The sequence below is a fragment of the Cydia fagiglandana genome, chromosome 16 (assembly GCF_963556715.1).
Source record: "Cydia fagiglandana chromosome 16, ilCydFagi1.1, whole genome shotgun sequence".
In the NCBI taxonomy this organism is placed as follows: domain Eukaryota; kingdom Metazoa; phylum Arthropoda; class Insecta; order Lepidoptera; family Tortricidae; genus Cydia; species Cydia fagiglandana.
This window is the reverse complement of record NC_085947.1, coordinates 7,107,224-7,125,297: the sequence shown is the minus strand read 5'-3', so window position 1 is coordinate 7,125,297 and position 18,074 is coordinate 7,107,224. Positions and strand designations below refer to the sequence as shown.

Genomic DNA, 18,074 nt, shown 5'->3' with positions numbered 1-18,074 from the left:
CATCAGATTAGGCTTCTCTAACGACTTAATGTTGTGCTTTTTTTCCTTTATCACAATTATGATACAATAACTATTTATACATTTACCTGTCATACAGTACGTCACTATTGCGGTGAAATTAAACTTTAGACCACATTAACAATATTATCTGTGAAAATAAACATAACTAAATAGTAAAATTTAAACAACATATTAAGCATTTGGTTCTTTGATTCTTTAGAGTTCGAATATAAAAGCAAGCTATATTAAAATTCTGTACACTTAGTTTCAAAATCATTCGAATGATGAATAGAAACAATTAAAACTATGCCCACAAGACATACAGTAGTAAACTCGAGTAACCTATTGGTTACGTCATCAATAACGACACGACATAACAAAAAAATACAGACACTGAAATTGTCATCACTTGTAACGGCGAACGCATACTTATGCAGCGCAACGGAGACATCGTCATTTTTCGTCCTACTTTCATTAAACAAGTAAACTTTAAACACGATGAATGGGACGAAAAACATGATTTTTCAGATGGGATAAATATATCCTCAATAACATCTACATAAACATTAATGTTATTATGACGATTGCACTAATCTTTAAAAAAAGCATACTAGTGCGTGTCACATCTCAAGTAGCGCTTCACAAGTACGTATTCGTCGTATCCCTCATTTTACTGAACCATTCCGCATTGAACTCACCCACAATGTACGCAATCAAAATTCAAATCGTGGAATGGAATGGAAGCCGGCTGTTGGTACTTTCTATTTCGTTTGGAACTCATAACTTGCTGACTAGATTCTTAAAAAATAATAAAATGAGCATTTTCACAAAACGAAACATACAAGTGCCTAGTTGAACGTCACTGCATTCGCAATATTTATAAAAAAAATTTAAACTTTAAAATTAATTTGTACTTTTTAGTGTCAAGTACACCGATCAATATACAATACATATTAAAACGATAGACCGAGAAAGAATATTGCGAGTACATTGTGTTAAAATGTTACAATAAACATTTGAAACTTAATAACTATAAGTTAAACTTCGGATGGTCTACTGATGCGAATTCGGCGTACTACAGGTATGATTTCGAGTATTCATACCCAACACAAACATAAAATTTACATGATAAATTTAACATATATTATTAATGTAGATGTCAACTGTTTTTCCACTGTAATCCTAACTCTAATCTAAAATGCGCTCTGAAGTTTTCACAATATAAAGACTCAGAACACCAACGTTTGAAAAACACTTCCAGTGTGCTTTTCTTAAACTTGACAAACACTGCAGTGAGTATTAGAGCCAACATCAAAGATATGTACACATTTCCCGCCATATTGCGATGGAATAAAGTTCAAAAGTGTATACATAATTTTTGACGCGAAACCCACAAAGTACCGGAGCCAGTAAAGTCGAATAATCATGGAATGAGACGCGGTAAAGTCGAATAGTATCTAGCAAGTGGTCGGTTACGTTTACCCTATCATTAACGTGCTTACTAAAATTGACCTCCACACAGAAACGAGTCTCGCAACCACACATAAGTACATAGATATGTTTGCGACAGAAGCTTAATTTTTTTAATAACAACTCTAAAATTACTATGAACGCCACTGGCCGTACAACGGAACGGGACCACAGAAAGTACAGGCGCCATCGGATATATCGGAGCTGCCAAGGTGCTCACAAATATCTGAACACACGTCTATTGTCAGGGCGTTAGGAACACCTTGGCCGCTCCGATATATCTGATGGCGACTGTACAAGTTTGAAAATCCCTGTAAGGGTGGTATTCCTCCTGTCCAATTTCTTTGTCCAATGTGCATTCTGTCTAGCTCTATCATCAAGCAAAATGTGAGACGCAACACATTGGACATAGAATACCACCCTAACCGACAGGCAACCGATTTCATAATGGCATCTTCTTCATAAGACCCACTTGTATAGTCTTAGTAAGTGTGAAAAATATAGCATGGGCTCGGGAGTTTTGTAACGTTGCTACTATAGTATCTTTGCCTTGCGTTATTTTTGCTAAACGAGAGCGCAAGAAATAACTGTTGTTTCAAACATCAATTAAGTGGTCCAGTATTGACTTTTACAACGAAATGAGACTTGAGGCATTATAACAGTAACTACTTACTCAACTGTTTACATAACGGGCCTAATAAACGTACAAAATAGAAATTATCTTACAAGTTTCGAACACGACATCAATATTAGAATATTTCGTCAGCAAAAGTCACTAAGTACCACCACAAGGTCCACAAGTTCATAGCCATCGTGAACCATATTAGTACAAAAAGAAGGTCGATTTTTGTTTAATTTATTTTTAGTATTAATTAGTGACTTTTGCTTGTAACCTGACGATTTATATCATATATATGAATAAAGGTGTTCTTTAAATAGATGGCTCCACAATAGATAGTATTGTAGTAATGTCACCAGTCTCCTTATTGAATATGACAAGGACAGAAACGTCAAGTAAACCTAGGTTACGGTTGCTATCGGCTAGGCTAAAACCCCGTCATGACAAGTGGCAGAACACATAGGTAACAACTTTACAAATAAAAAGTACATAAAAACAACAACACAACCACAAGTATAATTACGGCACATAGTGCCATTATGTACAGTCAAGCGGACAAGTATGAAAATCTACATATGTGACGTTGCGCCGGCCGCCATAAGGTACCTTTTTCCGTGGGACGTCACATATAACTTGCATTTAAGCGTGATAAGTGTGTTTAGGCTGTGTTTTCATAAACGGAAATTGTGTAATTTGTCATGACAAAGCTTTTCTGAAGCGGTATCATGGTCGCATTTTTATAGTCGCACCAATAAAAGTCTGCAGCGGATTTGAGAGTCCACGCAGTATAAGTGTTATTTATACGTCATAATTTCATAGAAGTTTGACGTTTCAAATGACACTTGTACTGCGTGGGCTATCAAAATCGCTGCAGACTTTTTACGGTCTAACTCTATCACTTGTCATGCCATTCGTCACTTTCGCACTTACAATTATTTGTTAGAACGTGACAGGCATGGTGACAAGCGATTAAAACGCGACCGTGCTACGCCGCCTGGACTGTAAGCCGTGGAATATACTTTATCGTTTATCGCTACTACTTTTTATCTCTCGACGGCAAATCAGTCTCTCGCATTGTGTGAGTTAAACTGTAGTAGCGATGTAAAGAGAACGACTCACGATAGTTTAAATTTAACCGTGGAATAATTACGAGGAATTGGGGCACATGTACGTTATACAAATGTGGTGCAGAACAATATGTATATTACAAAACGTCATGCTTTGCGGTAAAAGTTTAAATGATTATATTGGCGTCTCGATAGTTCCGAATAGACCAGTCAACGCTTGAGCAATCGTTGAATGATGGATAATGATATTACATTATCAAGATCAAAAGAGATTTAAGTTTCTTATTAAAAATTATAGAAGTATTGTTTTAACTATTCTTGGCCGTTCGCTGATACACTAGCATGCAACATTAGCGATTTAAATGCAATTTTAATAAAGTGAACACTTTCAAATTTATGTATAAGGAGACGACCGAACAGGTCTTTTATACAAACGAAAATATCTCCTTTATATCCGAATCAAATTCCCTAATGATATTCGAGTAAATATTCACAATACTTACTTAAAATATAATTACTCCATGCTGTACAAGAATCATCGATAAAGTAATCGACATTTAATAAAAAAATCTACAGCCTATATTATACCTAACCCCTCGAATATGAAAGTTGAGTAAAACATTTAAAAACACAATAAACACGCACTCAGACGGCAGCCCGGGAATGTGCCTCTTACACGCGTCCCTCGCACTACGCTACACCGACTACGTTCACTAACTCAGACTTGAAACGATAGAAATTGTCATGAAGTTTAGGGAGTCTCACGAACACGAACCGCGACGGCCTGCGCCCGCATGTATCGCAGGCGTATGGTTTTGTATCCCTCGGGTACTACAAGCGGTCGAAGAGCTCGTGCTCGACGGCGGAGTCCGGCAGCAGCGAGCCGGGCTGGTCCAGCAGCGTCAGGTCGTCCAGGTCCAGCTCGGCGCGCAGCGCCGCCTCCTCCGAGTAGTCTGCGAACGAATGGTCTGCACATTACGTAATTATGTCGCTTCACAACTCGTAACGGCAACATATTCTTATAGTTCGTTTTTTTAGCATTAGAAAGAACTTGAAAGAAGGTAAGCGATCTTGACATGTCTTTTAATTAAAAAACGCTTTTTAAAAATCAGTAACTATTACTTATGAAAGCAGAATATAAATGATCGTATTAGATTCATAGTTGTTACATATTTGCCCTAACTTATTTTTAATATGTTTTTCAATTAAAAGACACATCAAGATTGTTTACCTTATTTCTAATGCTAAAAAGAACGAACTATAGTGAGGGGTCATATCACAGAAATAAATACACAATAAAATTATTTTGACGAAAATCGCCTGTTAACACGACTAAGGGTCTCCCCAGATATATCGACACCGCATCGGCAAAAGCCGAAAGGAAACAGCTATGTCTGTCCAACAGACTGAGAAATTTAGATAAAATGGATAAGCAGAATTGGTTACCTATCTTTTATGGAGTTAGCGAGCGGTCGACGGAGGTTTTATGGGCCGATTGATTGATTATGTAATAATAAAGTCATAGTATGTAACTCTATAACTTTATCCGAATGAGCCCGCAACTATGTACCTATTTCATTGTTAGACATGTGGCATCGACCAGTAGGGTAGTCGTCAGGGTAAAACCACGAAGGACCGAAATCAAGCCTGTAAACGACGGTCGCATGTGTCGGTTTGCCGTCGCGCGGGATGCAATGGGCGGCATCCGAGGTGTCGGAGTATAGTGCTCACCTGTGAGGATGATGTCGGGTATGCTGGGCGGGGTGGCGGGCGGCGCGGGGGAGGCGAGGGGCAGGAAGCCGCCGCCGCCGGGCACGGGGTCGCGCGCGTGCCGCGCCACGCCCGAGCCCGAGCCCGAGCCCGAGCCGGAGCTGCCCGACCCCGCCGCGCCGCAGTTACCGGGCGACTGCAACCACAAAATTGTAACTTATACACGGTCAAGCCATTTTCGTCAGTAGAAAAGAGCGACAAATTAAAAAAAAATACGCACGAAGGGTTATCGTTGTCCCATGGAAAATTTGAATTTTCTCGGGTTTTTCTACTGACAAAGTTGTTTGACAGGCTGTAGCTCTGTTACCACACTATCGCCTCGGCCACGAAACGCACGCTCTACGCGTGAAACTCGACGCTTTCATTTATTATGGCCAATATAATGAATGACGGCCGGCGTCAAGCGTCGAACGTGCCCGCTCGGATTGAATTATTACACTACATTTTGGCGCCCTTAAATTTTCACATTCACATTAAGAATATATGTGTTATTTAAATTTTTATTACATCTCTACTGTAAATGCACACACAAAAAAATATTATTATAAGATAAGACAATTCAATTATAAAACAAATGATACTTTAATAATATGAGCAGCGGTTAAAACCATTGATTACCAAAGACGTCAACTCGACAATAAAAAGATTAAACATCATTATTTTACAGAATTTATATTTTTTTTTATATTTCTATGAAACCATGATACAGATATATTACCTGTGGGTACGTGTGTTGTGAATTCGTTGTCTGCGGTGAACTGTGGTTGATATACGTCGCGTTGTAACTTGACACCGGCGAGTCCAGCTGCCAATAAAAAAGGCACATTAACAAAGTTACCTACGACACAAAAGCGTAGCAAGCAGAAACAAAAATACGATTAAAATGCAGCAAACCCTGAAAAAATAAAGGACATGACGGAACCACTATCTACCATGACAGGATAATTTGAAACGACGTTTAAATATGTCAAGCTAAAGATTGAAAAACACGGCGTCTTCTAGTATATGAGCCATTAGATTATTATAACACATTTATGCATTATAAAAGTGAAATAAAGACGACGAATACTCCAATCTTGTATACAAATCACAATTTACTACAAGGACTTGACACGGAATGTCGTCCGTAATAAAATTAGGTCAACATAGGTAACAAATAGTCGTATAGACCGAATAGTAAGCGTTCATATGACCACAGCGACAAAAATTATCAATTTCAACATGAGTGCCTGTGTTCTTTTGTGGTTCCGCTAAAACGGAGAGTGGAGTCACCACTCGCAAGAATTGACCAATCACATGGGTTAAACCCACCTCTCGGCTCCGACGTCGATCGTTGATTGGTCGATTGCTGCAAGTCTCAATTCGCATGCCTCCATCTTAGTGAAACCGTAGACTAAAGCTCGGTTTTCCTAGGATGCCGTCATATAGCGGTCGTCTCCATACAAAATAATACGGCTAAATATGGATGTCGTAATATTATGTGTGGAAACGGCCGCTATATAACGGCACCGCTATCCTAGTAAACCAGAGCATAACAGTGCTGTTATGTGAAAGAACATGCTTGTTCGGACTCTTTTTCTACAAAACTTATTTTTCCATGCGTCTACCATGAAGTGTATCCTAATTGCTTAGAACTACTTAAGCTTATAATTATAAATACTTAATCAATGCGTAACTGGAGGTGACAAAATATTTCTACCCAGAGAAGTACATCCTTCAAACCAAGAGAGGTATATAAATGCAAAAAAATAAAATTAGACTGCATAGCATGCCGACTGTGGTTTGTACGATATCGAGATATTTACTGAAGCTAAAAAATGTGTAAAAGATTTAGTCATTATACCACCATTATGAGTATTTGCGACGCGCAAAAAGGGTAATTAGAACAATATTGCTGATATTTTAAAGACCACTTTAACAAGAGTGACGAGAAAGTAGACTTTAAAGATAATAGTGATATAAATAACCATTTGTGGAGTACAATCACATCTTAGATAAACAATGGCTTCAAAGCAGTAAGCGTTGTATGCAAAAACTATATTTATCTTCCATCAAAGTCAATTTTAGGATAGTATTGCCTCAATAAAACTTGAAAACTGTTCCGAATTGCATTTATGCGTTCGCTTTTAAAAATTGAATACAACTTACTCGGTGCAAGCTCATTGTCTAGTTACAGATATTTGGATTTGGAGATGTGATTCATAAGATATGGCTACTGACGTCACACCTAAATAGATCAGTGCTTATTTATTACAAATGTGTACAAGTTGGGAAGTTAAAGCTTAACTGTTCATGAAATATCATAAAATAATTGGAACCGTTTTTATTCATACACTTTCAGTGTTCGTCAAATAAAGGCTGACGATAGAAGACTTGTAAAATTAAACTTACAGTCAACGGTAAAAATATGGGTGTACAAATCATTTCAAAAATATGTCCCATAACTCTTATGTCAGTGAATTAAGAACTATGGGACATATTTTTGAGTAAGTTGTCTACACCCATATTTTTACCGTTGACTGTACAAAATAATGGACACAGACTCTAACGCGGTATAATTGAGTCTGCGAAAGGACAGCTAACTGTAGTCACTGTCCATCAGATGTGAAATATACAGATGTAGTGTATAATTAACTAATTATTTACCATCGTATTTTCACGGAAGCGTACGAACGTGTCTTGCTATTTCAGTCAGACTCGGTACAAAAAGTACTGAGGTTGACTGAAGTAGCATGACAAATACGAACGTTTTCCAGGAAATACGATGATGTTGAATCCTGGCAGGGTCGCCATGTGAGGGTAAGGCGTAGCTCAGATGAAATTACTTCTAATAGAACGAATAGATTGGACGCACATTTTGGTTACATCTTTGCAAAACTTGCACATGTACATATGTTGTGAGGTTGTGACCTCAGTAGCTTTGTGAGTGTTAGTGTGTGAGTGTGTGTGTGGGGGGCTGTGTCGTACATTTTCCGCGACCTGGACGGTTGCCGTCCAGCCGGACTCCACCAAGCTCTGCACCAGCTGCGCCCAGTCCTTGGCCAACATCCACCAACGTTATACTCAGGAATACCAACTAGTTGCAACTCGCAAGCTGTCAACCTGATCACGACTTTATAGCTGCGACATACGGTTGCAAATCACAGTAGTTTTTTTTTCAAGATGGAGCGTCAGAATCTATATATCTGTTTAAAAAAAACAACGGGTTGCACTCCGGGAGTAATAGTTTTTCGATCAGGTCAGGTGTCGTTCTTACGAAGCGTCTTACGTGTTTACGCTGTCGCGAGTTTAACAATTTATTCTCCATCACAAAAAGTGCACAGCGCCGCTAAAGAAGTATTCACGTCAAAAATATTTTCTAAAGAAAAAGTCTACTTAGCCTCTTTTCGGAGACAAGAAAATAGATATCAAGCTTTGGCATAATAGTTATTATAAAAATCTAACACAAAACTGAGAGGGTTGGTAAAGTACTTGCGCGGTTGTTTTCTACTATCAGCTTAGTGTTAAACACATTTAAACTTTCACGATTTTTACTCATTATTATTCACAACTACGGGACTTAATCGCGTAAAATTAAGTTTTAAGCTTAGTGTTAGGCATACAACTCTCTCTATTGATGACACTGCCGTGCCGGCTGCCGTGTCATCAATGTTTTTACGTGTGGCGTATGACACGGGAGGATTGTCATCATATTCTATGGCGCATGGCATGGCTGCCGTGTCATGAAATGATTGTTCCGCGCCACAGCCAATAGTTTTCGAAAATGGAACACGCAACGAATCGGTTAAGTCTTAATTTTTTACTAACTACTACTGCTACTCGCCCCCAGCCAAACCTTCAACCAGTCAGTAAACAAAGTTAATAATATCTAATAACCACTTTATAAATAGCAGCATGCTGCAGCTTTAGAAAATGGGGGACCAAGTGATCTTAACCGTTTTGTTAACATCGTGCGTCTATGTACAGTCGCCATCAAATATATCGGAGCGGCCAGGGTGTTCACAATATCTGAACACGCCTCTATTGTCAGGGCGTTAGAGCGCGTGTTCAGATATTGTGAACACCTTGGCCGCTCCGATATATCTGATGGCGACTGTACAATAAAATGTACATAACGTATGCGGAGTGAAATTTGGACAAAGTTCAATCCCATCAAAAACATAAATGTAAAAAAGGAGAGCCAAGTTCAATACAAAAATTATGCTTGGCTGTGGGGTTCGCCGCAAAAAGAATGGAGATCTAAATGAGTGCCAAGTTCTATGCAAAATCCAAATATGTATTTATAGGAACAAAATAACATTATAAACAAGTATTAAACTCTATTTCTTTGCTTTATTGGATACCTATAACAATTGCTGTTATTTAAAAAAAATGCGAGATCTTAAAGCAGGTTAGATTTGACTTGGCCAGTTTTCATTACATCAGTCATTTTATAAAGTTATTCAACATATATATATTTTGTAATTCTGATAAAAACTGGCCAAGCCAAATCTAACCTACTTTAAGATCTCACATTTTTCTTAATTAACAGCAATTGTTATAGGTATCCAATAAAGCAAAGAAATAGAGTTTAATACTTGTTTATAATGTTATTTTGTTCCTATAAATACATATTTGGATTTTGCATAGAACTTGGCACTCATTTAGATCTCCATTCTTTTTGCGGCGAACCCCACAGCCAAGCATAATTTTTGTATTGAACTTGGCTCTCCTTTTTTACATTTATGTTTTTGATGGGATATCAATACTTTTTGTAAAGAAAACTAGGCAGGTATTGAGATTTAATGTTTTTTCTTGTGTTTCCGCTGCATGTTTTTTACTTCTGTTCTTTGTATTAATTATGTGGTGCCGCGCGCCGCCAACGACACACCGTTGGCCGGTTGTTTAGCGCGTATTACAGGTTTTTTGTATGGGGACCCCTCCTATTTTATAACTTTTTTTTATTTTTAGATTTTTTCCTACGCTTTCACTCAATAACTGAGCTGGATTCCAAATTTCATTCTTCTAGGTCATCTGGAAGTAGGTTAGGTTTAGGTACTATATGTCAGTCACAATAAAAAAGAAATTTGTATGGGGACCCCCCCTATTTATTAACTTTTTTTTTGTTTTTGATTTTTTCCTACGCTTACACACAATAACCGAGCTGGATTCCAAATTTCATTCTTCTAGGTCATCTGGAAGTAGGTTAGGTTTAGGTACTTATATGTCAGTCACAATAAAAAATGGTTTTTTTGTATGGGGACCCCCCCTATATTATAACTTTTTTTTATTTTTAGATTTTTTCCTACGTTTTCACACAATAACTGAGCTGGATTCCAAATTTCATCCTTCTAGGTCATCTGGAAGTAGGTTAGGTTTAGGTACTATAAGTCTGTCAGTCAGTCTTAAAATTTACGACTTTTTGACCTTCATATCTTTATAACCGTTTGAGCTAGCTTCATGAAATTTGGGCTTCTAGATGTCCTTATGGATATAATTAAACACACGTAGTTTTATGTGTTTACGTTAAAGATGTTTTGAGTTATAGAAGGGTCAAAAGTGGCACCAAGTGGTTCGTGTAATATTACACTTGGCGCTGGCTAGCCAGTTCCTTTGCTTGAACTTGGCTTGACACGCTGCCGCGTGTCTAGATATTGTTTTAAATAGAAAAAACACCATTCTTTTTTAAAATAATTATGTTCTTATAATAATGTATATATCAAGGCTTAATGCAAAAAATAGTTTACTCCCATGCGAGATGCTTTACGGCAGTTCTGTGGTACTTTGTCCATCGCTGTCGAAAACACAGATGTCGGCATTTTATTCAGCTCCGATTTTATTTTTCGATACAAACTCTGTACATTTTTGGGACGAAAATTATTGTAATATACTCGCCTCTTTAGATTTGCCCAAAAATCTTCTATAGGGCGAAGTTGCGGAACATTAGGTGGATTTGATGTCTTCGGTACGTATGGGATGTTTAACTCCGCCATTTTGCTAAGGGTTTTTTTGGAATAATGGCTTGAGGCTAAGTCTGGCCAAAACACTACATTTTCTCCTCTATGACTCGTATTTATGAAATCCCGCACTAATGGCAAACATCGCTCTATGTAGCGGTCGGCGTTCACAGCTAAACCTGACTCAAAGAATACAGGCTTAGACATTCCGCGTCGACTGATGGCAAGCCATAGCAAACTTTTTTAGGAAATTTTGTATGCTCAACATATTTCACGTTCTCATCGGTTGGACCATTGGTGTTCTCAAAATAGTAATTGCCTTGCCACTCGTTTCCATCTAACGTGAAATATGACTCGTCATCCATAACGCAAGTGACATTGTTTTTAGCGTAAAATATTTCTTTGACTAATTTACGCAGCCGTACTTTCTGAGTGATTTCTTGGTTTTCAGAGACAGTGGGCTTAACTTTTCTACATCGCTTATCGATGCCCATGTCTTTAAGATATTTTTTAACAGTTTTGCCGTCAGTTTTAAATTTTCTTCCCAACTCTCTATAAGATTAAGATTTTGCGACACGGCCGGCCGTAATTTTCTTTAATCGAGCTCTTTCAGAAACCTTGCTCAAGCTGGAATAGTTTCCAGAACCAGGCTTTCTAGCAGTGGTTTTCTTCAAGGCAAAGGACGCCAGAATATTGTAAATAGTGCTTCGACTCTCACCCATTTGCACAAAATGTTCCACCACCTTTGATTTCGGCCATAGGGGATGGCTACTATAGAAATTACATACTGTTTGACGACGGCGTTCTTGTTGATTTACCATAATTACAAAATTAAACACCCAATCTTTATGAGACTTACCAAACTGATTGACAGATATATTGACTTTACATTGACAACACATATTTTTTATTTAGCTTTTTGTGTTTTTATATTTTATATATACAAACTTTGTCCAAATTTCACTCCGCATACGTTATTCGTTACAATCTAATTTGAACCTTTCATGAAACAACTAAAATATTATTTCTTGTGTTTCATTGCGTTTTAGAACAAACGAAATTCGTTCGTAATCACACACAGAACAAGGTTCAAATTGAAAAACTTTCAAAAAGAAAATAAGCACACAATAAAAATACTAGACATTTTTTGTTCGATTGAGTATACTTCACAGTTGATCCCATTGTCATCAAGTCAGGATCTGATGAAGGGATCCGGGAGAAATTGAGCGAACTCTTCAAATACTATAGGCCTATAGTGATTTGGTATCGTCTTGGGTCGTCCCATTCGTTTTTCGTCAAGTTCTTAAATTAGTCCTATTCTGCTTTCGTCACTTATTCTACATTCGTTCCAATCGTCGGTGGCTTTCAATGTAGAATGAGTGACGAAAGCAGAATAGGACTAATTTAAGAACTTGACGAAAAACTAATGGGACGACCCAAGACGATACCAGTGATTTTTATAGTAACTTGTGCATTCGCTCTTGTAAAACGTCATTTCGTAAAGTTGATCTGCGGACGAAGACCACAAAATGGAGTTATACTTTAATGAAAATGATTCACAGGGTTTAGTAAGTGGGATTCAGTGATCTCGACCCACCCCTTAGACGTAATAAGTCGCTCCCTGTTGACAGATTGCGAGTTAGTTTATATTCGCTTTAACGATGCTAACAATATGTTTTACGAATAATACAGGTGGACCTACATAATCAGACGAACTTTAACCAAGTAAACCGTATAGGCGAAAACGCATACCTAGTAAGCATATAGGAGATTTATAAAGATAGGTAGTCAAATTAACATGACAAAGGACTATGCGTCAAAATTGCCCCAAAACCAACAGAGATGAGACTTAGGTCATTGGATAGGTATTTCTCTGTAATTCATTTCGTTATATAGGCACCAAGCAGAATTCCATTGCATTGCATTTGCACCCTATTGCCTAGGTAATAAGGGTGACGACATTTTGGCTAAAATACCAATATCTCAGTTCTGCAAAGGAATTCCGCTTGGTGCCCATAGAATGAAATGAAGTACAGAGAAATACCTATCGAAAGACAAACTCTCAACTCTGTTGGTTTTGGGGCAGCTCCATACAAAGTTGCCCATGGTCCTTTAACAGTTATGCGACCAACGGCGCCAATTTCAACGAGATTATTCCATTACATTCCTAAATCCGATCTATAAACAATATAACTATTATGAGCCAAGAATACATAGTTAAAGTTGGTCGGATTATTCAGGCCCATCCTGTATTTAGGCATTGTACACCCACCATTTCCAATCATAAGCATGTTCCTCCTAAGGCCCAGCAGTACAAATGAAAAATACAAAATTAGCCACTGAAATTTGAACCTATAATGCAAGGAATAGAGTTGAGTTTGTTTGAAAATTGAACGAAACAAAACAATTGCAACTCTATTCCTATTTGAATATGGTTTAAATTTCATCGAAATGATTAAGTACTGTAGGACCTTGGGCCTTAGAAGGTTAAACATTATTGCCTCTACAAGTGCCTCTCATGACGGTGGTGCTAGGTTCTCAAATAGTGCATTAGGGCTTAGTGATTCCTCATAAAATGGTGAGTGGGTTAATACTAGTTTTCAGGAATTCAACTGAATTTTGACCTATTATGTTAGGGCGGTTCAGGACATTTATTAAGTTTATGATTACTTACAACTCCTTGCTATTATTCCGTCGAAGCATAGTGATTTGTAACAGAGAAATATGAGTTATGACCGGGTTTCTATAAACTGGTAACGGTGGCGCACTACATAAAAGATATCTTATTGTAAAATAGATAAGGTTTATTTTACAAGGAGATATCCTTGTCAGAATTAGATTCGTAACGGTCTGGCCACGAGATTTTCACTATTATAATTATCATCTAAACAAAGGAATACTAAGACGCGTAAAATAACGCATAGCCACTAATTGAACAACTGAAGTAGATGGCAGCACCACAATATTTGTAATAACAGGATCGAATAGCGTCAGCGCTTGACAAACTGGTTACTACCGCTTAATCTGTGTACAATATTTTTCCCTTATTTACGCTTCTTCGTGGTTTCTTTGTCTACTCTACTCAGTTCAACCGGTTACTACTTTTAGTCGCCATCAGATATAACGGAGCGGCTAAGGCGTTCACAAATATCTGAACACGCCTCTATTATCAGGGCGTTAGATTGCGTGTTCAGATATTGTGACAACTTGGCTTGTCCGATATATCTGATGGCGTCTCGGATTCTCGTGTCCAGGCCTTAATTTATTTATAAGAACCCGGCAAAACATTAAAGAAAGGGTACTAGCTTGTATGTAATACATGAGTAATGTTAGTCAATGTATGTATAAGTGTGCGTGTGATGTCTCACCATGGTGATTTGCTCGAAGGGCTGTAGTAACGTGGAGTGCAAACTGTAGTCCGTCTGTGGAGACTCCGCCGGGCTGCCTGGACTGTGCACCATCTGTAAAGATATCATCAACATAGGCCTTTCAGTCTATTGCAGACTACAAACAGTGTCACGCAGGGCGACGTTTTTCAAGGCTGTATAAGCCAATATGGGAGCGGCAACCACGACCGCAAAACAGTCATGTGTAGTGTGCCCGTGGCGAACAGATGTCGGGCTGATGACGCTTGGCTCGCCTACATGCGAGTGTCTTAAACCAAGCGTCATCGTGGATTTTGCGACCGTCGAACACCAGTTTGCGCCACTTATCTCTGCTCTCGGCAAGCTCCTCCCATTTATGAACCGAGATGTTGAAGGAGTGCATGTCTCGCTTGGCGACGGCTTGGCCGTAGCATCGGCATGTAAAGATATACGGCTTTTATATTATGACATCTACATCTACCGTGACTTAGGGCTCATTTAGGCTGTGTGAGAACTCGCATGCGAGTTTCATTACATTGCGTTATTTGATCGGTCGGTTGAGTTCATGTAACCTCAATAGTCCGCAATTTAACTAAAATCGCATGCGAGTTCGCCCGCCGTCTAAATGGAACCTTGACCTTTTCGACGCCTAGATAAACACAAAAGCTGTCACGCGGACGCCACGTCACCGAAGTTTCGAAACTGAAATTGAACTTTATGCATATGCACGTAGGTCTATGTTGCTCTGTGGTCTATGACCGATTAATCAGTTTTTGGCGTTGACCCTTAAGGTGCGGATGCATCGGTCATTGGAGTCCAAAAGGTTAAGAGTGCTATTACATTTCGGGGTTGAGCGAGTTTAGGTATTTTACGCGCTGCGGCAGGCCGTGCGAGCTCAGTATTCCGATCCCTTCTACCACACTCGCACTACAATGATGGATTAAACATTCTTGATCCTTCGTGAAGCATATTGAAATCAACCATAACAACACTAACTGTACTTAACTTATAAAGTCCTAAAACTGTTATTTGGTAAGTACGAAAATACTAAATGCAGTGCAAATGTACATAGGGGCTGTTCATAAATTACGTCATCTATTTTTGACCCCCCCATCCCTCAAATCATCCAAAAATCATGCTTCTGATGACTCTGTTTCCTCCTACGTCATGCTACCATCATCCGATGTCCAGACCCCCCCCCTCCTCCCATTTGAAACGACGTAATTTATGAATAACCCCATACTCGTACTTATGAACGTATATTACTCGAAAGAAATTATAGGTACTCAATTATTTACAAGAAACAAGTTACAAGAAACTGAAGATACACAGGGTCTGATGATGGAGCTGGAAGGTGGCCACGGGTACCAGTCTATCATGTAACTAAACCACTTCGTGTTTGGGCTCGTTTGATTCGTCTCAACAAGATCTTTGACACTGAAGATACACAGGGTCTGATGATGGAGCTGGAAGGTGGCCACGGGTACCAGTCTCTCATGTAACTAAACAATTTCGTGTTTGGGCTCGTTTGATTCGTCTCAACAAGATCTTTGACACAAGACAGTACTCAGGGTCTGATGATGGAGCTGGAAGGTGGTCACCATTACCAATCAACCATACAACTAAACCACATCGTGTTTAGGCTCGTTTTATTCATCTCAACAAGATCTTTGACACTACAGTCCGTTTTTTTTAGCATTAGAAAGAACTTCGCAGAAGTAAGCTTGTGGTTCCAAATCCGGCACTATTAGCGGTAATAATTTGAAGTAAATTATATGTATTGACCATGCTTCATTAGATAATTCAATCATTATTAACAATTAAAGAGCCTGATAAAAACTGCACGCTTGCTTCTGTAGAGTTCTTTTTAATGCTAAAAAAAACGAACTATATATAGGTGATACTCAGAGTCTGATGATGGAGCTGGAAGTTGGTTACCGGTACCAATCAACCATGCAACTAAACCACTTCATATTTAGGCTCGTTTGACTAGTCTCAACAAGATCTTTGACACTAGGTGATACTCAGAGTCTGATGATGGAGCCGGAAGGTGGTCACCGGTACCAATCAACCATGCAACTAAACCACTTCATGTTTAGGCTCGTTTGATTAGTCTCAACAAGATCTTTGACACTAGGTGATACTCAGAGTCTGATGATGGAGCTGGAAGGTGGTCACCGGTACCAATCAACCATGCAACTAAACCACTTCGTGTTTAGGCTCGTTTGATTCGTCTCAACAAGATCTTTGACACTAGGTGATAAACCAAACACGAAGCCCAAACACGAAGTGGTTCAGTTATGTGATAGACTGGTACCCGTCACCACCTTCGAGCTCCATCATCAGACCCTGAGTAGTATCTTGTGTCAAAGATCTTGTTGCGACGAATCAAACGAGCCCAAACACGAAGTGGTTCAGTTACATGGTAGACTGGTACCCGTGGCCACAGTCCAGCTCCATCATCAGACCCTGAGTACTAACTTGTGTCCAAGGTCTTGTTGAGACGAATCAAACGAGCCCAAACATGAAGTGGTTCAGTTACATGATAGCAGTGTTGGCAAAAAATCAATTCGAATTGACGATTGAGAATTGACCGATCAATTCGAATTGATGATTGACGAAACTAATTCTAAATCTACTGATTGAAGATTGACGATTACTAATCGTTAATTCGAATTGATCGGTCAATCCTCAATTCGTATTGACGATTACTTTGTATGTACCTACCTAATGTCCTTTTTATTTAGGCCATTTTTGTGAAACGTCAGAAACATGTTTCGAAACCTTTGGGCACCTCAGATATCGATTTTGAACGCAATCGGTTAATTGGAAGAAATGTCCCATAAATGTCCAGAAAATAAACATGTTACGGAAGCTTTGGAAATCTCAGATATCGTTTTAAAGTGCCAACGATCAATTTAAAAAAATGTCCCGAAATGGAAGGGACATCCTTCAATACTGACGTCAGAAACATTTTTCGGGACCTATGGTCGACATCGATTACGAATATGAACGTAATTGGCCAATTTCGAAAAATGTCCCTAAAAGGGACATCAGTCAATACTGACATCAGGAACATGTTTTCGAACCTCTGGGAACCTCAGATATCGACTTTAAGTCCAGTAAGTCCCTAAAAAGGACACCTTTGAAAACTAATCTTAGGGAAGGGAAAGGGACCCTAGGTTAATCTAGATTGAGAATTGATTTAATCCAAATTGAGGATTGATGCGTTAATTCCAATTGATTCAATCGGAGTGACGCGTCAATCAGAATTAAATCAATTCGAATCAATTCGGATTGATCAATTCGGATTGACGCGTCAGTTCGATTGATCAATCCGGATTGATTTAGTTCAGATTGATGCCAACACTGCATGATAGACAGGTACCCGTCGCCACCTTCGAACTCATCATCAGATCCTGAGTACTATCTTGTGCCAAAGATCTTGTTGAGATGAATAAAACGTGCCTAAACACGAAGTGGTTCAGTTACATGATAGACTGGTACCCGTGGCCACCTTTCAGCTCCATAATCAAACCTTGTGTATCTTCAGTGTCAAAGATCTTGTTGAGACTAATCAAACGAGCCCAAACACGAAGTGGTTTAGTTGCATGGTTGATTGGTACCGGTGACCACCTTCTGGCTCCATCATCAGACCCTGAGTACTATCTTGTGTCAAAGATCTTGTTGAGACGAATAAAACGAGCCTAAACACGAAGTGGTTTCGTTGCACGGTTGATTGGTACCGGTGACCACCTTCCGGCTCCATCATCAGACCCTGAGTACTATCTTGTGTCAAAGATCTTGATGAGACGAATAAAACGAGCCTAAACACGAAGTGGTTTAG

At 38.9% G+C, this 18,074-nt stretch overlaps 1 protein-coding gene across 1 annotated transcript in view; it reads right to left on the bottom strand.

Annotated features, from left to right (window-relative positions):
- Positions 1 to 2,019: 2,019 nt before the first annotated feature.
- Positions 2,020 to 18,074, bottom strand: part of LOC134671876 (CREB-regulated transcription coactivator 3) — a 40,045-nt gene continuing 23,990 nt past the window's right edge. The window contains exons 10-13 of the mRNA XM_063529735.1: positions 14,231 to 14,323; positions 5,645 to 5,731; positions 4,888 to 5,062; positions 2,020 to 4,109 (exon numbers count right to left, since the gene is read on the bottom strand). Coding sequence (XP_063385805.1) covers positions 3,988 to 4,109; positions 4,888 to 5,062; positions 5,645 to 5,731; positions 14,231 to 14,323 — 477 coding nt within the window. The 3' untranslated portion in view covers positions 2,020 to 3,987. The remainder of the gene's footprint in view (positions 4,110 to 4,887; positions 5,063 to 5,644; positions 5,732 to 14,230; positions 14,324 to 18,074) is intronic.